General features: G+C 41.1%; 1 protein-coding gene across 3 annotated transcripts in view; it reads right to left on the bottom strand.

Moving 5' to 3' along the window:
- The window catches only part of SPECC1L (sperm antigen with calponin homology and coiled-coil domains 1 like), a 142406-nt gene that overhangs the window by 93242 nt on the left and 24104 nt on the right, over positions 1 to 25060 (bottom strand). For all 3 annotated transcript variants that reach the window (XM_045534215.1, XM_045534216.1, XM_045534214.1), the window contains exons 2-3: positions 13936 to 14125; positions 1676 to 1829 (exon numbers count right to left, since the gene is read on the bottom strand). In XM_045534215.1, the coding sequence (XP_045390171.1) occupies positions 1676 to 1829; positions 13936 to 14088 (307 nt within the window). In that variant the 5' untranslated portion in view covers positions 14089 to 14125. The remainder of the gene's footprint in view (positions 1 to 1675; positions 1830 to 13935; positions 14126 to 25060) is intronic.

Below are 25060 nucleotides of genomic sequence, written 5' to 3'. Positions count from 1 at the left end.
CTCAAGTGATTCTCCTGCCTCAGCCTCCCAAGTAGCTGAGGCTACAGGTGTGTGCCACCATGCCTGGCTGATTTTTAACTTTTTTTTTTCTAGCATATTATGGGGGTACAAAAGTTTAGGTTATGTATATTGCCCTTGTCCCCCCCCAGTCAGAGCTTCAAGCATGTCCATCCCCTAGATGGTGCACATTGCACTCATTATGTATGTATATACCCATCCCCCTCTCCCCCCGATTTTTAACTTTTTTGTAAAGACAGGCTCTTACTATGTTACCCAGGCTGGTCTCAAACTCCGGCCTCAACTGATTCTCCCGCCTCAACTGATTCTCCCGCCTCAACTGATTCTCCCACCTCAGCCTCCCAAACTGCTGGGATTACAGGTATAAGCCACCATGCCCAGCCACTAATAACATTTAAAGAGAAACAACCAGAAAAAATGTGACTCCTAATTGATGGACATGTCACCACCTATGAAGGAGTATTGTTTTAAAAAAAAAAAAAGGAAACTGAACCTGAAACACTAGGCCTAGATCCAACACCATTTATAGTAAACAGAGAGGGCCAGGCACAGTGGCTCATGCCTGTAGTCCCAGCACTTTAGGAGGCCAAGGCAGGAGGATCACTTGAGCCCAGGAGTTCAAGGCTGCAGTGAGCTATAACTGCACCACTGTACTTCGTCCTGGGCAACAGAGCAAGGCCTGTCTCTAAAAAAAGAAAAAAAAGAGAGAGGACAGAGGATAATGGTCAGGCTATCATGGAGATGTTGTGACATCAAAATCCAGATCCTCAGAAACTCTACTGGTCAAATGACCATTTTCTACAAATACCAAATTGCAAGAATGGGGGTAAACACACAGATTTAAAAATGGACTTTACAGGCCGGATGCGGTAGCTTACGCCTGTAATCCTAGCACTCTGGGAGGCCAAGGCCGGCAGATCGCTTGAGGTCAGGAGTTTGAGACCAGCCTGAGTGAGACCCCATCCCTACTAAAAATAGAAATAAATTATCTGGACAACTGAAAATATATACAGAAAAAATTAGCCGGGCATAGTGGCGCATGCCTGTAGTCCCAGCTACTTGGGAGGCTGAGGCAGTAGGATCGCTTAAGCCCAAGAGTTTGAGGTTGCTGTGAGCTAGGCTGACGCCACGGCACTCACTCTAGCTCGGGCAACAAAGTGAGACTGTCTCCAAAAAAAAAAAAAAAAAAAATAGACTTTACAGACATAACAGCCAATTATTATATATTATATACTGACCCATGTGAATCCTATTTCTAATCAAAAGACAGTAAAAAATTATATGAGAATGTTGGAAATTTACTTATTGAATAATTTATGATTTAAGAAATGATTATTATTTTAAGGATTGATAACAGTATGTGATGATGTTTTTGAAAGAATCCTTATCTTTCAACAATAATGAAATATTCATGGATGAAATGATATGATACCTGGAATTTTCTCCCAAACAGTAAGGGGTGAAGGTGGGTGAAAAAGAGTTATGACTGGCTAGGAAACGGTAACAGTGAAGAGCACCTGGGGTTGAAATAACAATCTGTCCGCTTTTGTGTATGTTTGAAATTGTCTATAATTAGATGGACACCCTAAACACCAATGCACTCTGCCTATTTAAAACAAAAAAGCAGTTGAAATCTCAGACCAAATGCCACCCGTACCTGTGCTAATCTTGGATTTGTTCTCCACGGTGGTCATGGCAGGGGCAGATGCTGAAGGTGCTGCAGGTGGGCAGGTGCTTTTCTTTCCTTTGACACCATTAGTCACCGTCACTCCTCCAGCCATTCCAGCCAAAAGGTCATCACTGCTCTTGGTCTAGAAGCAACAGAAAATGAAAACACATTGACTAGAGAAAGCAAGATTAAATAATATTTTGAGACTAAACAAAGCTCTTGACATTTACACTGAGTTCAACAGTATGCAAAGACTTTCTGATGGTAAGCAGCATGCCACACTGTGCTGCAGAAACAATCTCTTCACAGGTTTACAAACAATCACACACTTCTTTTTTTTTCTTTGAGACAGAGTCTCACTCTGTTGCCCGGGCTAGAGTGAGTGCCGTGGTGTCAGCCTAGCTCATAGCAACCTCAAACTCCTGGGCTCAAGCAATCTTCCTGCCTCAGCCTCCCGAGTAGCTGGGACTACAGGCATGTGCCACCATGCCCGGCTAATTTTTTCTACATATATTTTTAGCTGTCCATATAATTTCTTTCTATTTTCAGTAGAGACGGGGTCTCGCTCTTGCTCAGGCTGGTGTCAAACTCCTGAGCTCAAACAATCCACCCGCCTCGGCCTCCCAGAGTGTTAGGATTACAGGCGTGAGCCACTGCGCCCGGCCACACTTCTTTTTAAAATACTAAAATCACACACATAATCAAAGATTTTTTTTTTTTTTTTTTTTTTTTTGAGACAGAGTCTCACTTTGTTGTCCAGGATAGAGTGAGTGCCATGGCATCAGCCTAGCTCACAGCAACCTCAAACTCCTGGGCTTAAGCGATCCTACTGCCTCCCGAGTAGCTGGGACTACAGGCATGCGCCACCATGCCCGGCTAATTTTTTCTATATATATTTTTAGTTGTCCAGATAATTTTTATTTCTATTTTTAGTAGAGACGGGGTCTCGCTCAGGCTGGTCTCGAACTCCTGACCTCGAGCAATCCACCCGCCTCGGCCTCCCAGAGGGCTAGGATTACGGGCGTGAGCCATCACGCCCAGCCACATAATCAAAGATTTTATGGAAGCTGCTGTGTGCCCACACAGCCCAGATTCAGTGAAGGGTGGGGAAAAGTGAAGACATCATCCTTCTTATTCTTTCAGCTGGAAGGTGACTTGTGAACAAGGATCATGTGAGTGATACCACATGGGCTATCTCGGGAAAGTTCTAAAATGCCACAAGAAGTGCCATCTTGCAATTTCCAGAGAGAAATATCACTGAGAGTCAAATAATCTTCACTGCTTTAAAGTGATCACTGACGGAGCCAATATGTAAAAGAAGCTGTTCTGAAATTTCTTACCTCACCTAATTCTCTAGTAGTCACAATGATCATACTACTTTAGAAACACCATTGGCAATACTAATCTATATTCTATTAGGATTATTTTTGGCCGAGTATGAGACAACTGTAATCCCAACACTTCGGGAGGCCAAGGCGGGAGGATTGCCCAGGAGTTTGAGATCAGCCTGTCTCTACAAAAAAAATTTTTTTAATTAGCGAGGCATGGTGGTGCACATCTGTAGTCCCAGCTAAGCTACTAGAAAGGCTTAAGGCAGGAGGATCGCTTGGAGGTTGCAGTGAACTATGGTGACACCACTGCACACTGGCCCCACAACAGAGCGAGACTGTGTCTCAAAAACATAAATAAATAGATTATTTTTAAAGTATCATGAGCTTTTAAAAAAGAAAACAAACACTATGGCCAATGGGATTGACTGTAAAATTATTATTTAAGAAAAACAGTGAAGAAATCTGTTTTTACTTCTCCTAGAATTGAAAGACAACAGAGAGAAGTTAAAGATCTGTAAAAAAAAGAAAAACTACTTTTTAATAAAAGAATCAAAAAGTTTTCTCCCTTTAAGGTGAAAGGCACAAGTTAGCCAATTGATTTATACTTGTATTCTATCTGGAACCACACTCCCTCTCAGATAATCATAATGAATTCATTTCTTCTACAAGTTAAAATGATTCCTAAGTAACTAATCTCTAAGTCTCTTCCGGCTGTAAACGTCTGACCCCATCGCCCAGGCTGGAGTGTAGTGACACAATCACAGCTCACTACAGCCTCTAACTCCTGGGCTCAAGTGATCCTCCTTCCTCAGCCTCCCGAGTAGCTGGGACTACAGGTGCACGCCACATATCCAGCTACAATTTCTGTTCTCATCATTCAATTATGAAAGTTATAATATAGTACCATTAGGTGGTCAGTCTATCTTATTTAAAAAGAGGCAGAAAAGAGATCATTGTTTTCAATGAATTAAATAGAATTAAACTGTGGTAATTCAGAGTTGTCATATCATGAGAAATCTAGAATATGTAAAGAGGAAGTAGGACATTACATTAATCATTAAGGACTGTTCATAATCTTTAAGACTTCTCTTTGTTAATGAAAATGGGTCATCAACTACAATGCAAAAAAAACCCTGCACATCTAAATCAGACCTCTTTGCTGTCAATTTGTCCCTCATCTATTAGCCAATAATAAACTCAACATACTCTTCAATTTTCAAATCATATTTTGTATTCTGTTAAACTTATCTTTGAACTAATTTTTCTCTTTCATAAATTAAGTATTCTTTCTTTTCATAACAATTACATCTGATTACCACCCTACATTATCCTATGAAAAAACACTTCTCTGGTTACAATTTGTCTTTCTTTGGGTGATGACAAAGTTAAACCTATGTCAGGGCACTAAACCACAAACTCTGCACTTATAATAATTAAGATAACACAGTATTGGCACAAGAATAAACCAAGAATTTTATAGACAGTTGATTTATAGCCAAAGAAGCAGTGCAAAAAGCATGGGTTTTCTAGGAAATGGTGCTAGGTCAACCACATATTAACAAATGGGGAAAAAAATGAATCTTTTTTTCTTTTCTTTTTTTTTTTTTTTTTGAGACCGAGTGTCCCTGTCACCCGGGCTAGAGTGCCATGGAGTCAGCCTAGCTCACAGCAACCTCAAACTCCTGGGCTCAAGCGATTCTCCTGCCTCAGCCTCCCGAGTAGCTGGAAATACAGGCACGCACCACCACGCCTGGTTAGTTTATTCTATTTTTAGTAGAGATGGGGTCTCATTCTTGCTCAGGCTGGTCTCAAACTCCTAACTTCAAGCAATCCTCCCAGAGTGCTAGGATTACAGGCCTGAGCTACTGTGCCCACCCTAAAAATAAATCTTAAAAAGAAAGTCTAAGGTTTTCTAACTAAGACTCAAAATCCTGAATCATAAAACAAAGAACTGATCATTTGACTATATAAAAATAAAAAAATTTTGGCTGGGCGTGGTGGCTCATGCCTGTAATCCTAGCACTCTGGGAGGCCGAGGCGGGTGGATTGCTCGGGGTCAGGAGTTCGAGACCAGCCTGAGCGAGACCCCGTCTCTACTAAAAATAGAAAGAAATTAGCTGGACAACTAAAAGTATATATAGAAAAAATTAGCCGGGTATGGTGGCACATGCCTGTAGTCCCAGCTACTCGGGAGGCTGAGGCAGTAGGATCGCTTAAGCCCAGGAGTTTGAGGTTTGCTGTGAGCTAGGCTGACGCCACGGCACTCACTTTAGCCCGGGCAACAAAGTGAGACTCTGTCTCAAAATAAACAAATAAAAAATAAATAAATTTTAGTTTAAAGAAATTTTTAAAGTCTTTTGTATGGTCAAAAAAACCATCATAGGCAAAGTAAAAAAACATGAAAAACTGGGAAAGTATATTGGCAATATCTCACAGATAAAGGGCAAAGATCCCTAACACATAAAGAATTCTTAAAAATTGAGGGCGGAACCTGTCTCTAAAAATAATTTTGAAAATTAGCCAGGTAGGGTGGCATACAACTATAGTCCCAGCTACTCAGGAGGCTGAGGCCGTGAGCTATAAATCTGCCAATACACTCCAGCCTGGGCAACAGAGCAAGATCCCTTCTCTAAAAAAAAAAATAACAGGGAAAAAAGGAAAATGAGCAAAATGAATGAACAATCACACACAATCAATTCACACATATACACACAACCACAAGAAAAGATGTTCAACCTGACAATAAGAGAAATGCAAATTAAGCAGCACCTGTTCCTCTCAGACTGGCAACAATGAAAAAGAATAACAACACATTCTTTTGAGAAGGTTATGGAGAAACAGGCATTCTCCTAAGTTGCTAGTGGAAATGCACCTTGATATAAGCCTTATGAAAGGAATCAGGAAATATCTAACAAAGCTACATATGCATTTACCTTTTGCCCAGCAATCAAATTTCTAGCAATTGAACCTGAAGACACACCTCCAATAATACAAAAACACACATGCGCAATATTATTCATTGCACCATTGTTTTTCATTGCAAAATACTGGTGCACCCTAAATGCCTATACACAGGAAAGTGTACATAGTATACTTTAGTGAACACAATGAAGTATTAAACAGCTATAAAAAAGAATAAGACTGCTACAAACTGTTATGGAGAGATTTCCAGAATACATTAAGTGAAAATAAGCAAAGTACAAAAGAATATATTATGCCACCTTTTATGTAAGAAAGTGGAAATATAAAAATATACATGTGTATCTGCACATTTATGCAAATATACACACAGGAAGGCTAAACAAAAACCAAACTGGCTGTTCACCTCCAGGCGTGGGTGGGAACAGAGTAAGAAGGAATGAGGGAAGGGAGGGAGACTTCTCTGAATATACCTTTAGTGTTTCACAGACTCAAAACAAATAAATAAAATTAAAAAACGTAGGGGAAGCCCAGGACAGAATACGATAGGACCAAATGGACCTAACTGTACTTCAAATGAATAACACAACTCAAGTATCTTTAGAACACAGTGTTTTGACGAAAAATCCTCAAACTCACAAGCTAAAGACAAAAACGTGTGAACAAATATTGAATTCTAGTTGGTAGATTTGTATTTCACAGTGGTATAGGTGAACAATTCTCAAACTATTTGATGCGTATTCTAGGGCTGAGAAAATAAGTAAATATATAGAGATGATGGAAGCCAGGTTTCTCACTTTTAGGAGAAAGGGATTACAATTATGGAATGTAGAAAGGTTTTTATGTACCTTGTATGTCAATGGAACTGGAAGTATTGGTGTAAACTCATACTTTTTTTAAACGAGATGGGGTCTCTGTCTGTTGCCCAGGCTAGAGTGCAATGGTACAATCCTAGCTCACTGCAGCCTCCAACTCCTGGGCTCAAGGGATCCTCCTCCCTCAGTCTCCTGAGTAGCTGGTACTACAAGCGTGCCACCACCGCATACACTTTAATACACAGACAGATACAGAAGCTGATACAGGTATGTACACATTTGTGTATGCAAGTTGGTATGTGTTTCCCAAAAGCAAAGAGCGCACCTAACTTCCAGATCTTGGTTTTTAAGTACCATCTTCTACTAAAAGGAACAAGGCCTCCTTGAAGAAATGGCTGATTCTAGGACTGGGGCTGGAAAAGGACAAAACTTATTGTGCCAGAAATTAAGGAAGTGCTCAAAGAATAATAGAAATATGTCAAAAGAAAAACACAGGAGCCAGCTTGAAGGGGCTCCCACTGTCTAAATCAGGGACAATCTGAGCATCAAAATAAATGGTCCTAGCCAGGTGTGATCGAGCGCCTATCGTCACAGCTTTACTCAGGATGACTCAAAAGCAACGTTAAGCTCAGGAGTTCAAGGCGCCAGCCTGGGCAACACAGGGAGACCCTGTCTCAAAAAAAAAACAAAAACAAAAACAAAGGGCATTCTTCTGGGAAGAAGCAATCAATCAATCGATTGATAGGTAGATAAAATGATCCTAACAATTCATAGCCTACTGAATAAGAATCCATGAGTCCACAATAATATGAATGAAGGAGGCCAGACTGAGCAACGGTAAGACCCCATCTCTACAAAGAAATAGAAAAACCAGTGGTGGCGTGCAGCCTGATAGTACCTGTAGTCTCAGCTACTTGGGAGGCTGAGGCAAGAGGATGGCTTGAGCCCAGGAGTTTGAGGTTGCTGTGAGCTATGATAACGCCACTGCAGCACTCTAGCCTGGGTGACAGAGTGAGACCCTGTCTCTCTCAAAAAAAAAAAAAAAAAAAGGAACATGGTAATGTGACAGTGAAGAAACCTAGCTTGCACCACCTTAACCAAAGTAAGTTAACAACCCCAGTGACAGAACAGATGGAAGCCATGTGTTTTCAGAAATGCTGTACTAAGGACACCGCTTTTGTGGTATTCCAAAAATGTATAACCCGAACCTAATCACAAGGAAACATCAACAAACCCAAATTTGGAGGGCAGTCTATCAAATAACTGCCTTGCACTCTTTAGACATGTCAAAGTCAGAAAAGACAAAGACTGAGGAACTAGTCCAAATTTAAGGAGAATGAAGAGCATAACAACTAAATGTAATACATGACCCTGGACTGGATCCTGGACCAGAAAAACATTTTTTTTTTCTCTTTTGCTACAACAGACATTAGCACAATCAGTGAAATTTAATGAAAGTTTATACCTTAGATACTAGCATTGTATGAATGTCAATTTCCTGATTTTGTAATTGTACTGTGGTTATAAAAGAGAATGTCCTTGTTTTTCAGGAAATATACACTGAAGTATTCTGCAGCAAAAGAGCACTGCCTACAATTTACACTCAAACAGCTCAAGAAAAACATGTATGTGTGTAAATGCATATATAGGGAAATGATAAAGTAATCATGATAAAAGGTTAAAATGTAGAAAATCTTGGTAAAAAGTATACTGAAAAATTCTTTGTATGTATCCTTCTTCTTTTCTGTAAGTCTAAAATTATTTCAAACTAAAAAGCTTTTAAAAAATTAATTCCAGATAGACTTAGGATCTAAATATGAAACGTAACAAAAACACTTCTGGAAAAAAATATAGGGGCCTATCTTCCTGGCCCAGGAATAGGTTAAGATCTCTTAAACAAAGAACATGCACACAAAAAACTCATAAAGTAAAGATTAAAAATTAGACTACACTGAAATAACTTCTGTTCATCAAAAGATACCATTAAAGGAATAGAAAAAGGCAGCAAAGCAAGAGAATATATGCGTGGCGTGTATAAATGACAGAGGGCTCACAACTAGAAGTGAAGAACTACAAACCAGCACAAGAAGACATCGCAGCCCCCCACACCCATTAGGACAGCTACTATTAAAGAATAAAATAACAAGTGCTGTGGAGGACGTAGAGAAACTGGAACCCTTCTGTACCGTCCAGGGGAATGTAAAATTGTGCAGCCGCTGTGGGAAACAGCATGGCCTTTCCTCAAAGAATTAAAAACAGAATGGCTGGGCGAGGTGGCTCACGCCTGTAATCCTAGCACTCTGGGAGGCCAAGGCGGGTGGATCGCTCGAGGTCAGGAGTTCGAGACCAGCCTGAGCAAGAGTGAGACCCCGTCTCTATTAAAAATAGAAAGAAATTATCTGGCCAGCTAAAAATATACATAGAAAAAATTAGCCGGACATGGTGGCACATGCCTGTAGTCCCAGTTACTTGGGAGGCTGAGGCAGTAGGATTGCTTAAGCCCAGGAGTTTGACGTTGCTGTGAGCTAGGCTAACGCCACAGCACTCACTCTACCCCAGGCAACAGAGTGAGACTCTGTCTCAAAAAAAAAAAAAAAAAAAAAAAAACAGAATTACCATATGATCTAGCAATTCCACCTCTCAGTATATACCAAAAAGAATTCAAAGCAGGGCCTTAAAAAGATACTTGTACACCCATGTTCACAGCAGCGTTATTTAGAATAGCCAAAAGGTGGGAGCCCACTGACAGATGAATGAATAAACAAAGTAAGGCATATAACATGAAATGAAATATTACTGAACCTTAAAGGGGAAGGAAATTCTGACAAATACTACAACATGGATGAACCTTGAGGACATGATGCCAAGTGAAATAAGCCAGTCACAAAAAGATAAATACCACAAGATTCCATTTACATGAGGCACCTAGAGTAGTAAAATTCATACAGACAGAAAGTTAGAATGGTGGTTGCAGAGGGGCTGCAGGGAGGGGGGAATGGGAAGTTATTATGTAATGGATACAGAGTTTCAGTTCAGCAAGACGACAAATTCTAGAGATGGATGGTGGCGATGGTTGCACAAATAGCACTGAACTGCACACTTAGAAATGTTTAAGATGGAGCCAGTGCAGTAGCTCACATCTGTAATCCCAGCACTTTGGGAAGCTGAAGCAGGAGGATTGCTTGAGGCCAGGAGTTTGAGACCAGCCTGAGCAACATAGTGAGACCCCATCTCTACAAAAAAACAGAAAAATGAGCCAGGCATGGTGGCACACACCTGTAGTCCCAGCTACTTGGGAGGCTGAGGCAGGAGGATCGCTTGAGCCCAGGAGTTTGAGGTTGCAGTGAGCTATGATGACTCTACTGCACTCTAGCTCAGGCAACAACAGGGCGAGATCCTATCTCAAAAAAAAGGAAACGAGACACACATAAAAAGAACATAGTATATGATTACAGTTCTATAAAGATCAAAATCTGGCAAAATTAATCTCTGGCACTAGAAGTTAGGATGGTAGCTACTTTGGGGGAAGACGAGAAGGGCAGTGACTAAGCAGGGGCACGAGGGAAGCTTCTGAGGGGCAGGTATGTTCTGTTTCTTGACCTGGGTGGTGGCTGCAGACCATGTTCACTTTGCAGTGATTCACTAAGCTCAATACCTATGATTTGTGAATTTCTCTGTACCTATGCTTTACTTCAACAAAAAAGTAAAAAAGAATCAAAAAACAACTCCACACTTTCCAACTTGCCTTTTACACTAAGCTACTTGCAGGCTCTCTGCTATTTCCCTATTTCTTTCAATTTTTGCTACAAAATACTGTAAACACATGTTAGTTCCCACACATAAACATCCCCCATCAGCAAGAGTCAAAAAACAATAAGTTGATGAAGGAACAAATTTTTAGCCTATTTTTTAATAACAGATACAAAATCATTTGGTGCAAATCATTTGGTGAAAACATTCCAGATACAAATAATGACATACTACAACCAAAGTACCCATCCCTTTCAAGGTCAAGTCCAATTTCATAGTCTGAATCTTTATCTCAAATGTTAAGATTAGTTTTCAAAGTTTACCTTTCAAGTTTCAGAGGTGGATTGCTCATACTGTAAACTAACTTTTATACTGCAAGGGTATGATCACAAATAATGATTGAGAGTTACTGATTATTTACATTCTAACTGAAGCTTATTAATTCCAATCTATCAATTTTTAGAAAAAAGGGTTCTCAGTATAACGAAAAAGTATACGACTTTTACAAGCACTAATCATGAACACCTGAAGAGTGTGTGCCTGCTGAAAGTGCAGACATGGAGCAGACCATCTCTACATGGAAAATAATCCTTTCCACTGGCTGTGACAAAAGAAACAACCATACAAAGGCCCCAAGCCAGATGTCACAGCTCCTGGCAAGAGTGGGAATAATGTCCCCAAAACTTAGTGTGAATGGAAGTAGTACTTTGCTTGGTATTTACAAAAGTTTAATCAGCAGTGAAGTGCTCTGGCTCAAAGGGCCCTTCTCCCTAACCCTCAACTAGATCCAGCCTCAAACACTACTTGAAACGAGAGAGGTAAAGCAACTCGTACCCCCATGCCCGGCAACTGTAAGGAAAATGTCATGAGAACACTGTACAGTCACAGATACACAGGTGTGGGTGGCTACACATGAATGAGTATGTGTACCAGATGTCTAAATAATTAAGCCAAACACTTTATTCATCTGGTTAATCATCAATGCTCCACCATAGTTACAGGAATTCAAGTTGTGGAAGGCATTTGTGTGCCAGAGAAGCACCATAAAATATGAAAACTTAGAAAAATAAAATATCACTTAAGTTTGCAGAGTCTCAAAGTCCTTTAATGTTTTTAATTTTTCTGTTCGTTTCCACTATTTTCTCCTTTCCTTCTGTCTCTTCTTACTTTCATCTCTATTCAATGACTTCTTTCTTCTCTCTTAAGTGAAAGCAATTGCTTCAGTAGAGGCAAAGTGTTCCCAAATAGCTCCACCTCTTCCCTGACCCTCCCCACCCCCCAAAACACACAATGCTTAAACAAACTTGCCAATGCAGCTAAAGCTACGGACAGCTGGCATGCGCTGGCAAGAGCAGGCAAACAGTTCTGCTTTACAATGGAAAAGTACTCACTGTTCAAGACCAAACCACCAGCCCCTCCAGATCCAAGCCTCAGAAGATCTGACCTGCCTGTTCAGTGCACTCTCCATCGTAAACCTTCAAAGACACTGCCTGCCACTGGCAACAGAAGGCAGGCAGCAGAGCACATCCAATGCCAACATTTCAACCTGTTCTTCCAGTCACATAAATAACAGGTCACCCAGTCACACAGACATGATACTCCAAAGACAGCTCCAGCAACTGAGTAACCAGTTAGGTCAGAAAATGCCGTCTGTCTTACTCGAAAGAGCAGCAGCACTGCCACCAAGGAAGTAATTCAGGGTGTTCACTCAGACTAACGGAAGCAGGGCAAAGGTCTACTCCTGGTACCATCCTCCAGGCCACAAGACGACACCCTAGCAACTCATCAGAGCTGTACAAGGAGAAAATCTGGGGGCCATGGAATAAGTATCGGTTTAGTCTTGACAACCTCGGAATAGGAAAACCAGCATTTCCTGCTAGATCTTTCAACACATATAAGGAAGTCCCTTATCAGCTGTTCCTCTGAGGTATCTCTTAAAATAATTAAGCCATGATCTATCAAGGCCATACCTGGACAAAAGAATTTTGAATAGATTATGTTTCTAGGCATGCTTGGTTTCTCCCCACCAGACTTGTTGAAACCCCCTCCTGGTTTTCTGTATAGAGTCAAAGTTTCTACCCAAAACACCACAACCCTAGAGAAACAAGCAAAGAACAAACAAATGAATTCTGGCCCAAGAAAGGCTGGAAGAAGATGACTGTGTAGATCTCTGTGCAATGATGTTTAAGACTTGACCAGTGGGCTGGGCACAGTGGTTCACGCCTGTAATCCTAGCACTCTCGGAGGCCAAGGTGGGAGGATAATTTGAGCTCAGGAGTTTGAGACCAGCCTGAGCAAGAGTGAGACCCCGTCTCTACTAAAAACAGAAAAAATTAGCCAGGTGTGGAGGCGCATGCCTGTAGTCCCAGCTACTCGGGAGGCAGAGGCAAGAGAATTGCTTGAGCCCAGGAGTTTGAGGTTGCTGTGAGCTAGGCTGATGCCACAGTACTCTAGCACGGTCAACAGAGTGAGATTAGGTCTAAAAAAAAAAAAAAGACTTGACCAGCAAAAAAATGGCCTGGAGTGATCTTGTCCCTTGGATGGCCCAAACCAACACAGACGCTGAGAATACCTCATAAGAAAACTGTTACGTTCAGGAATCAATCCTGGGCCTGAAAAAAGCTTCTAGAGCTAACCAGTAAAAATGCTACTGTCACTTACTAATAAGCACTAATAAGTACCAGGCCCTATGCTAACCACTTTCATATATTCTCTCATTTAATCTAACCACAGCCCTATGAAGCAGGTACTGAGCCTAGGTCTGTCTGCCCCCAAAGCCCACGGTCTAACTAACTATTATCCTATACTAACAAGAACTAAACTGCTTCTAAAGGCGTGTAAAGAAAAGTAATTATGCACTTATTAAATTAACATCACTCAGTTTTAACTAGAATTAATACTGGATCAGCTGCCAGAAGCAGAATCGCACTTTACAGTATATAAGGGTGTAGGGTAAGAATAAAAACACCTGTCTAGGGGTCACAGGAGAGCTACTGCTGGTCATCCTGCAACTCTTTTCATAAAATCTTCCTGGGCTAGAAACAATATCTTCCTACCTGAAACTGTTCACACTGCTTTACTGCTCTCCCAGGGCATCTGACAGTTAGGCATGTTTATGCCTCACCTCCACCCTTTACTCCACAAGTTCCTTGGAGGCGGACTCTACCTCCAGCTTGCACGAGCACAGCACCCTGCACAAGGCAGGTGCTCAATTATTTGTGTCATAAATAAGCCTACTGTTTGGTTTCATTCATAGAGACAGACCAAAAGCACCAATTAAGTCCACCCCACTGTAAGCTCTCCTCAAAGGCTATGTGTTCCCAGCACCAGCAGAGGGCACACCCCGAATGATGTTCATTCAACAGACTAAACATTAAAATTCACTCCTCCTACAATCAATCCATTGCATATTCAAACATTGCCACGTTAATACCTTTGACAACGATGCTGCTGTTCCAGGTTTTACAAGTTTGCCTCCTGTAGATGCTGAAGAACTGTTTTCAGGTTTAATTTTTTCTACCGTTTGTGTTTTACTTATCCCAGACACTCTAGGCACTGAGCCAGCACTCCTGCTTGCTTTCTTCATTCTGGGCTGCCTCTTCGTGATGCATTTACAAGCAAATCTGTGGAGAGAAACGGCAGTAGACTGAGAACAAAACTGGAAGAAAGCTTTTTTTCTCAAAATATTTAGAAATTTGTTTTAGAAGAATTTTACCATGTGATAAAATTGTTTGAAACCTAGATGTTGCTACACAAAATAAAAGTTGAAAAATTCTTAGACTTGCTAATCAGGCTTCCTCCTTGTGTATTATTACCAATGTATAATTATTTTGTACATTCTAGTTCCTTTAGTAAAAAAAATATCCTAGATCTCTAACAGAACTGACTAAATATAACACAGCGTACATTATCTTCAGCATTTAAAGAAGCATTAATCATCCTAGCATTTGGGAAATAGATATTCTGCAGGTATCTAAGGGTGATCCTACTTTCCAAATTATCCAGCAAAGTCCTAATTTCAAATATTTGCTGTGATATTCCCTACATAAGCCAGCAGACTATCCCAGAAATCCCAGCATTCAGGATCTAAACCCATTTCCCAGCATACTTCTTTTATCGAGAGGCAGCACAGAAATTCTTCATCAAAATATTAGCCCCAATTTTTGGTTCAGAAAATAAAGTAATTCTATATACCTATAAGGAATATGACAACAATTCTTCCACCTAAGTGGTACATACTTGATTTCACAGCTAAGAGGACTTAGAAAAACACATTGGCAGCACACAAAGCTGAAGTCAGATAAGCTCCCAAATATATGTTTGTTAACTGAGCTAGAAGAGCAGTCTTTATAAAAATATCATGTTTGGAAAGACACCATCGATTATTTTGGGTAGAGTAATGCATTTATCAAAAATGAAAACCTATCTTGAATGTAAGGAGGTTTACATGTGATGACTCTGAGAAACCATGTTGGGCACAAAAAGAGGTCAGTCTGTTTTATGAATATTTCTACATATAAACAAAAATGGAATAACCTTTTGGAAAAAGAAAAGGCTCATTCCAATAGCCTTACTGAATATTTTACCCAGACTGTACTCAAACACTCCACATTTATCTGGCCTTGACCTCATACGAACTATACCGACTGGCTTGGTGGTGGGAACAGTGAGACAGGGTGAGGGGGCTCTGCTTCACCCTCAACATGAGAAGGCCTTGGAGAAAAAGAACACTGTCACTATCCTCAGTCAAAACACAACAAAAGCTCAGAGACTCTTTTCTGGCTTTCCCCCAGCTTGCTGGTTATTCCTTACAGAAAGCACCGTGTATGGTAATCATCAAATTGCCCATCCACTCTTAACCCTCTTGTTTTCCACTTTCCTGATCCATCTGACTGATCTGCCTAGGGTAAGTGCTCCCTCTGGTTCAGCTCTACCATCTATCTCCTACCCCCACAGAGGATACTGAAAATGACCCAGATATATTCTAGTTATACTGATCCCTGCTACCCAGCAATGTATGCTTTTCTCACCTAAAATTAAGGCATTAGATAGACTGGATCCATTCACTAACTCCAGGTACTACAGAAAAACCAAATCAAAGCCTAACACCCTTTTCTTCAACTTCTCACTTTTTAGCTCCTCTTCTCTATGTCTTATGCCTTTGTAAATGGCTCCCCAAAGTTTGTTTCTTCTCATCTCCAAATTCCATGCCTACACCACTTTCTGCTACACCACTCAGACTCTACCATTCTCAGCCAATTTTTCCAGGCCCTGTCAAATCAACATTTTCTAGCCCAGAAAGAAAGAAAACTGTTACGTTCAGGAATCAATCCTGGGCCTGAAAAAACTTCCTGCAATGATTAGCATGTTCTATATATCTATCAGTGCTAATATGGTAGCCCCTGGCCACTTGTGGCTAGTAAGCACTTAAAATGTGGCTAGTGTGTCTGAGGAACTGAATTTTAAATTTTATTTAGCTTAAAACTGCATGTGGTTGGTGACTACCTTACTGGACAATGAAAGGCTGTTTCTTTCCTGCTATCTCTGTTCCAGAAATAAAACCTAATTAACTATTACTTCACACCCACCAGAATGGCTATAATCAAAAAGATAAATATTAATAGTAACAAGTGTGGAGGACGTGGAGTAACTGGACTAAACTATGCTGCTGGAGGGGATGTGAAATGGTACAGCTGCTTTGGAAAAAACCAGTGTGGCAGTTCCTCAAATGGTTAAACACACTCACCACATGATCCAGCAATTCCACTCCTGGATACACACCCAAGAGAAATAAAAGTGTTTGTCCACACAAAAACTTACGCACAAATGATCATAGGAGCATTATTCATAATATCCCAAAATGGAAACAACCCAAACAACTCCCTCAAAGTCTCCCAATTAAATGACAACAGACTCCCCTGTTAGCATTTAAATTACTTTTTACTTACTGGCATATATTTGTTACTGGATACATGTTATCTTATAGTTCTGTTTACATGATTTCTGCACAGTAAATAACTGTTTCAATTCCAAGTGCCCATCAACTGAAGGATGAATAAACAAATGTGGTATATCCATCCAATGGGATATTATTTGGCCATAAAAAGGAATTAAGTACCGATACATCTTAAAACACGGACAAACCCTGAAAGCATTATACAGACGACTCCCAACTTATGCTTTTTTGACCTTATGATGGTATGAAAACAATAAGCATTCAGTAGGAACTCTACTTCGAGTACCCATATGATCATTCTGTTTTTTTCACTGTCAGTATAGTAGTCAATAAATCACATGACATATTCAACACTTTATATGATTTTATCCAACTGTAGGCTAATGTAAGCGTTCCGAGTATGTTTAAGATAGGCAAGGCTAAACTATGATGTCTGGTAAGTTAGATGTATTAAATTCATTTTCAACTTATGACATTTTCAATTTATGATGGATTTATCGGGACGTAACCCCACCATAAACAATGGAGCATCTGTACTAAATAAAAGAAGCCAGACACAAAGGATCATGTATTATATGATTCCATTTATATGAATTATCTAGACTAGGCAAATCCAGAGAGAAAGTAGATTAGTGATTGCCAGAGGTTAGGGGTAGGGAGGATACAGACTGACTGCTAAATGGGTACAGGGCTTCTTTCTGGGATGATGCAAAGTTCTAAAATTGAATTGTGGTGATAGCTGCATAGTCCCGTCCGTGAATATACTAAAAACCACTAAGTTTTACACTTTAAATAGGTGAACTGTATGGGGTATGAATTATACCTCAATAAAGCTGTAATTTAAAAAAGAAAACAACTTAGTGAATAACAACAAACAAGGACCTCTGGAAAATAGATCCCAACACTGCAAAATATCTGATAAGGAGAAAGAGTATGGTTTTGCAGAGGTCCTAGGAGACAAGAATCACAGCCAGGCCAGGTGCAGTGGCTCACACCTGTAGTCCCAGCACCCTGGGAGGCCAAGGTGGGAGGATCATTTGAGCCCAGGAGTTTGAGATTGTAGTGAGCTATGATGACACCACTGCACCCTAGCCTAGGCAACAGGGTGAGATCCCATTTCAAAATTAAAAAAAAAAATTTTTTTAAATAAAACATAAAGGCCGGGTGCAGTGGCTCACGCCTGTAATCCTAGCACTCTGGGAGGCTAAGACAGGAGGATCGTACAAGGTCAGGAGTTCGAGACCAGCCTGAGCAAGAGCGAGACCCCGGTCTCTACTAAAAATAGAAGGAAATTACATGGACAGCTAAAAATATATACAGAAAAAAATTAGCCAGGCATGGTGGCGCATGGCTGTAGTCCCAGCTACTCAGGAGGCTGAGGCAGAAGGATTGCTTAAGCCCAGGAGTTTGAGGTTGCTGTGAGCTTGACGCCACAGCACTCTAGCCCGGGCAACAGAGTGAGACTCTGTCTCAAAAAATAAAAATTAAATAAATAAACAAATAAAACATAAAAAAAAGAAGCACAGCCAAAGCTTTAAAGATGCTGAGACGCAGCCTGGTCAAGGCACCTGGCAGCTTGAGATCTCTCAGATCATGGTTCTCACCCACACCAGACCCAAAACCCCCTTTCTCTAAAAACTATTTAAAACACACCTTTATTATCCTGAAATGAAATTCAGAAATAACCTATTTATTTTATATATATTCAAAAAGTATCTACATAACATGGCAACTATAATATAAAGATAAATGTAATTTATAATAAAATAAATTTCAATATGTGAATTTTCAGACAGGACTATATTAGGAATAAAATAGTCAGAAATTCATACCTGTCAGTTGAATCACTGTGAATCTACAGCTACAAGTAGTCTTCACTTGGGCATGTGGTTCTGGCACCTTGGAGACCATACTGTCTATCATGGATGCTATCAATAATGTGATTTTCTAAAACAGTGAACCACTCTTAGTGTGATGGTTAATTTTATGTATCAACTTGACTGAGCCATGGGGTGCCCAGACATTTGGTCAAACATTATTCTGGGTGTGTCTGTGAGGGTGTTTCTAGATCATGTTAACATTTTAATCAGTGGACTGAGTAGAGCAGACTAACCTTAACGCCAATGAACTCACCCGAATAGAAAACGCTAAGTAAGAGGGAACTCCTCCTGTCCTCCTGCCTGACTGCTGAGCTGGCGCGTCGTCTTTTCCTGCAGCCAGACTCAAATGGAAACACTGGTTTTCCTTGGGTCTCAAGCCTGCCGGATGCTGGATTTCAGACAACTTATACCATCGACTCTCCTGGTTCTCAGGCCTTCAGACTCAGACTGGAACTATGTCATCAGCTCTCCTGGGTCTCTAGCTTGCCAACCACAGATCTTGTGACTTCTCAGCCTTCATAATTTCGTGAGCCAATTCCTTACAATAAATCTCTTTTAACACAGTATCCCCTCTTATCCAGGGGAGCATCCCCCAGCAGATGCCTGAAACCGAAGATGGCATCAAGCCCTATATACACTATGTTTTTTCCCATACATACAGATGCTCTTCGACTTACAATGGGGTTACGTCCTGATAAACCCATCTTAAGTTGAAAATGCATTTAATACATCTAACCTACCGAACATCATAGCTTAGCCTACCTTAAACATGTTCAGAACACATACATTAGCCTACAGTTGGACAAAATCATCTAACACCAAGCCTATTTTATAATAAAGTGTTAAATATCTCACGTAATTTATTGAATACTGTACGTTCTGTCAAAATTGCAATGGTTTCGTACCATGGGTCGAAAAATCTTAAATCACACCACAAGTAAGTCAGGGAATATCTGTAGATACCTAAGTTAAATTTATAAATTAGGACAGTAACAGATTAACAAGTAAGAATAAAATAGAACAATTGTAACAATTTGCCAGAATCACCACTCCTGCACTTTGGGGCCATTATTAAAATAAGGGTTACTTGAACACAAGCACTGTGATACCAGACAGCTGATCTGATAACCAAGACAGCTACTAAGTGACTAACAGGCAGGCAGCATATACGGCCTGGGTACGCTGGACAAAGGACTCACGTCCTAGGCCAGACATAACAGGACAGTGTTGAGATTCCACCACAATATTCACAACAGCCTGCAATTTAAAAGTTCATTTCTGGAATTTTCCATGCAATATTTTCAGACTGTGGTTGACCACAAGTAACTAAAACCACAGAAAGTGAAACTGCAGATAAGGGAGGACTTCTGTATACTATATAGAAGTCTCCTATATATATTCTCCAGCGAAACAGAACCAATAGGATATATAGGATATAATCATATATATATTAGTTATATATATGATACATTTGTTACATACATTATTGGTTCTATTTCTTATAAGGACCCTAATACACTTTAGTAAAACTGAGACATTCCCCTCAATGTCTAAAGTAATTCCATTCTGTGAAAATTCCATTTACACCAAAATTACATTTTGAAAAAATGCTTTGTTTATATAAAATGCAATTGGATTCTAGGTTCAGTCTCAAAACAGTTTTTCTATGTACATAAATTATTCAGCAAGATATTCTAAAGCTGTGCAGGTCACAGGAAAAATTCCATTTTGCAGAACTGCTACTGCATTGAGTCTAGAATTCCATGGCCACTACCTAGTAAATGCCAATAATGTCTACCAACCACTGAGACAATCAAAAATGCTTCCATCAATTTCTACAATGACCTCTATTAAGAGCAAGGATCATAAAAAATGGACTATAATTCACCAGTAGATCTTGGGCCCCCCAACTGGCCAAGACTCCTCCCTAGAGCCAGCCCCAGGGGAGTCTGAGAGATTGCAGAGTGCGGAAAGGACACACACAATTCACAGCACTTCAAGCATCTACACAATAAAAAGGAGGTCATGGTAGAAGTTACCACGAGCTCTTCCCCAATCGTGCTCAAGGGTGTCATTTCAGCACCCATCACTTCCTCAAGTCCAGCGAAGCTGAGGTTTGAGGGTAATAAAAAGTAGCTCTCAGGCTAGCCACAGTGGCTCACACCTGTAATCCTAGCACTTTGGGAGGCTGAGGCAGGAGGATTGCTTGAGGTCAGGAGTTCAAGACCAGCCTGAGCAACACAGCAAGACCCTATCTATCTCTACAAAAAAATAGAAAAATTAGCTGGGTGCGGTGGTGCACACCTATAGTCTCAGCTATTTGGGAGGCTGAGATTGGAGGATCACTTGAGCCTCTAGGTGCTAAGAATAATCTCAAACTACAATAATCCATAAATTATGTCACATGTATTTGTCAAATAGCATTTCTTTAAAACATGAAAATAGATGCACTGCTCCCAAATCAGAGGGCAAAGCACTAAAGGCCTTGAGCCTCCCAGGTGACAGGCATCATGCCCCATCCATGCAGTACTCATTTACTGAACTCTCACAAGAGCTCATGTGTGCAGCACAGGTGAAGGAATTGAGGTCAGAGAGTGTAAGTAACTCTCCCTGGGTCAACCATCCTTTCGGGACAACTGTCTGAATCCAAACCCTACTCCACTTCTGCCACTCCATGTGGCTTCCAATGAGCCCATACACAAGAAGAACTTCCTTAGCAAGGTGAGATTTTGATCTCAACGAATATTTCACAAGATACAAATAAACTGTAACAACACTAAAACTATTAATATACAGCTCCTTCTAGACATATCCACTTGTCCTATAGGTCAGTGCTGGTATTCTTAATCAAAATTTTTCATTTTGAAGGTACTAAGTACCATGTCATCTCACATAAAATCTATCTTTTTTAGAGCAGAAAATTTGTAGCCAGGTCTAGATCAGCATGTATTAAGTTAGAGCTATAAAAGTAAAATTCTTAGCTATAATCATATTAATTTATAGATACCTGTTACTTTTTAAAATAATTATTTGTTAGGCATGAGTAGAGACACAAACGGCTCTCATTATAGAAACAAACCCTGCATTTTAGTAGGCTGCAGTCTGGGTGGCCGAAACACTCAGCAGGCTGTCCCAGCGCTCCAGGCTCCTCGGGACAGGATTTACAGCTCCGGGAGCTCTGCCTACAGCTAATTACACACCCACAGCCACACAGGAAGCTCCAGAGTTTCCTGTACATCTACAAGGAGATCATATAATTAAAACCTACTGAGGAAAACAAACAAAGGGCTCTCTCTTTCCTTCCATACATAGCAGATAAAACATCATTTAAAAATCAACCCACAGATTCGTGGAGGCCGTTTATAGGAAATCTCATGGGCAGTATCACTGACAAAAAAGTTGTATTCTAGTTACAAGGATCTACTGTAGAGGATCTGACTACCAAAAAGTTATGAGGCCGGGTGCAGTAGCTCACACCTGTAATCCCAGGACTTTGAGGGGCCAAGGCAGAAGGATTGCTTGAGGCCAGGAGTTTGTGACCACCCTGGGCAATATAGCAAGACCTCAGCTCTACAAAAAATAGAAAAAAAAATTAGTTGGGTGTAGTGGTGCATGCCTGTGATCCTAGCTACTAAGGAGGTTGAGGTGGGAGGAACATTTGAGCCCAAGAGTTCAAGGATGCAGTGAGCTATGGTCATGCCACTGCACTCCAGCCTGGGCGACAGAGCCAAACCCTGTTTCTTAAAAAAAAAGGAAATAAAGGTTATGAAACAAGTCATTATGGACTCCACGTAACATTCAATGAACACTTATTTTGAGTCAAGGCAAGCCGAGCTCCATTTCTCTGGGAACCTTGTCAGGAAGGGCATAAATACATGGGTATATAAAGATAATTAGGACAAAAATGCCTACTTTCAAGGAACTCACAGTCTACGGGGAGAAACAGGACATGTAAATGAACAGTGAACAGGCTCTCATCCTTTATAATTCTATTTAAAAAAAACAAGGTAGGCCAGGCGCGGTGGCTCACGCCTGTAATCCTAGCCCTCTGGGAAGCCGAGGCGGGTGGATCGCTCGAGGTCAGGAGTTCAAGACCAGCCTGAGCGAGACCCCGTCTCTACTAAAAATAGAAATAAATTATCTGGACAACTAAAAATATATATAGAAAAAAATTAGCCGGGCATGGTGGCTCATGCCTGTTGTCCCAGCTACTCGGGAGGCTGAGGCAGTAGGATCGCTTAAGCCGAGGAGTCTGAGGTTGCTGTGAGCTAGGCTGACGCCACAGAACTCATTCTAGCCTGGGCAACAAAGCGAGACTCTGTCTCAAAAAATAAATAAATAAATAAAAAAAACAAGGTAAGAGTATGTGTAGGATACAATGGAAGTGGAAAGATCTAGTCCCCAACTCTGCCTCTGGGGAACAAAGTGAGAGGTACCCCTTGCAGGTGTGAGCCAGCACAGGCTCAGCTGAGGAGCTCCAAGGACCTGTTATGGCTGGAATACAGAAATGTCAAAATGAGGACCGGTGGGAAGGGCCTAGAGGACGAGCACCAGTCAAGCCCTGGACTCCACCTGACACGGGACGGACAGTGAGCGAAGGCAGTGCAGTCCTATGATCTGACCTGGATTGCTGCGGGGGACAGGCTGAAGGGACACAGAACAGGTGAGGTATGGGGCAAACAGATTGGACGTCCCCATCCCTGTAACTTCTTTGCTCTGCCTTAATCTAAGCTCCACGTGCAAAATAAGAGGACCACTCTCAGTCCCCAGCCCCCCAGTATCTGAAGACTACCAAGGTGCTTCCTGACATTGGCCCTTCCCCCACGTCAGGACCATGAGCTCCCCAGTCGCTCCTCCAGATCCCTGCACCCCATGTCCACCGGCATCACAGTGTTCAGGCACCTCGAGAATGGGCAGAGACACGAGCCAGGTCTGGTCTGGCAAGCACAGAGTTCAGCGAGACTATTACTTCCTTCAATCTAGAATACTGAGTTGCTCTTAAATTAATCTAAGAAAAAAAAAATCTGCTTTTCTAGGCACTACCAGAGGCTCATGCTGAGTTCATGGTTACCTAATATGACGTCAAGTTTTTCTCACACAAACTGCAACTAAGCTGCTTTTCTCTTTTTTCCCCTACTAACATCTTATTTTGAAGTTTTTCACTCAGAAAAGTTGGAAAAAAACTGTACAGTAAACACCACCCCACTTTTCTACTTTTCCTTTGTATTCTGAAAAAAATTTATACCTGTATCTATTAAAATTTTCATCTGTAATCTCAGAACTTTGGAAGACCAAAGAGTTCAAGACCAGTCTGGGCAACAAAGTGAGACCCCATCTCTACAAATAATAAGAAAATTAGCCAGGCGTGGTGGTGCATGCACCTGTAGTCCCAGCTGCTTGGGACGCTCAGGCAGGAGGATCACTTGAGCCTAGGAGTTCAAGGCTGCAGTGAGCTATGATGGCACCATTGCACTCCAGCCTGGACAACAGAGTGAGACCGTGTCTCAAAAAAAAAAAAAAAAAAACAATTTTTTTTTTTTTTTTTAAGTCAGATTCAGCTCAAAGTTCCAGCCTTTGGGATACTTTTAAATTCTAACTTTGACTTGAAACCCATCAGGCTCCCTCCTACCAAGTGCTGTCTTCAATCAAAGTCACTTAACCATTCAGTATCTTCATCTACAATAAAAAGGAAGTTGGGGCCGTGCCAGTGGCTCACTGCTGTAATCCTAGCACTCTGGGAGTCCAAGGCAGCAGGATCAGTTGAGGTCAGGCTAAGTTTGAGGCCCGCCTGAGCAAGATCGAGACCCATCTCTACTAAAAATAGAAAAAATTAGCTGGGTGTGGTGGCGCTCACCTGTAGGCCCACCTACTCGGGAGGCTGGGGCAGGAGGGCAGCTTGAGCCCAGGAGTTTGAGGTTGCAGTGAGCTATGATGACACCACTGCACTCTAGCCGGGGCAACAGAGCAAGACTATGCCTCAAACAACAACAAAAAAGGAATTTGGATTGTAAGGAATTTCTAAGGTACTTTCTCACTTCAAAAGTCTTGTAACTTAAGATAATTCACATAATTGATGACATTACACAGCACAAAGCAATGATAAGGCTCTGTGACATACCACGAGAATCTCCCTCTGAGTCTCAGAGTAGAGAACTGAACGTAATGTCAGGAGACCTGTATTCAAGCGCCAGCTTTGCCATACAAGTGTGTGATCGTGGGCAAACCCCTCACTTTATATCTTTGCAAATCTGTTTCCTCTCCTATAAAGAGGAATTGATAAAATCTATCTTACACAGTTCTTGTACAAAATAACATGTGCATACCAACAAGAACAGAAGTCCTTACTTACATCTTAGTTCCAGAAGTTGTTTCACCGGGGCTCAAATGTCAAAGGAAAAATGATGCAGCCATCCAAGCTAAGAGATGGCGATTTATTTCAGAGAATCAGAAACCTCACCCACTCCAACCATCCACCCATGAAAAACACTAATCAAGTTTCAGAAATAACACCAAAAGGATGTTATGAATTTATCTTAACTGCCATATTGCATCCAGAAGGCTCTATCCTGAATTGAGGAGAGCATAGATTGTCCTGGAAACCACAAGGGAGCTCTGAGGCCATTCCCTCACTGAGAGGCACCTTCAGCCCTGGCACAGTGCGGGACAGGAACCCTTCTTGGCAACTCTGTGGACAGTCCCCAGTCCCTCCCTTCTGCAGTCAC

This window comes from Lemur catta, chromosome 21 (genome assembly GCF_020740605.2).
Source record: "Lemur catta isolate mLemCat1 chromosome 21, mLemCat1.pri, whole genome shotgun sequence".
Taxonomy (NCBI): Eukaryota; Metazoa; Chordata; class Mammalia; order Primates; family Lemuridae; genus Lemur; species Lemur catta.
The sequence above is the reverse complement of the archived record's forward strand: the minus strand, read 5'-3'. Positions and strand labels throughout refer to the sequence as shown.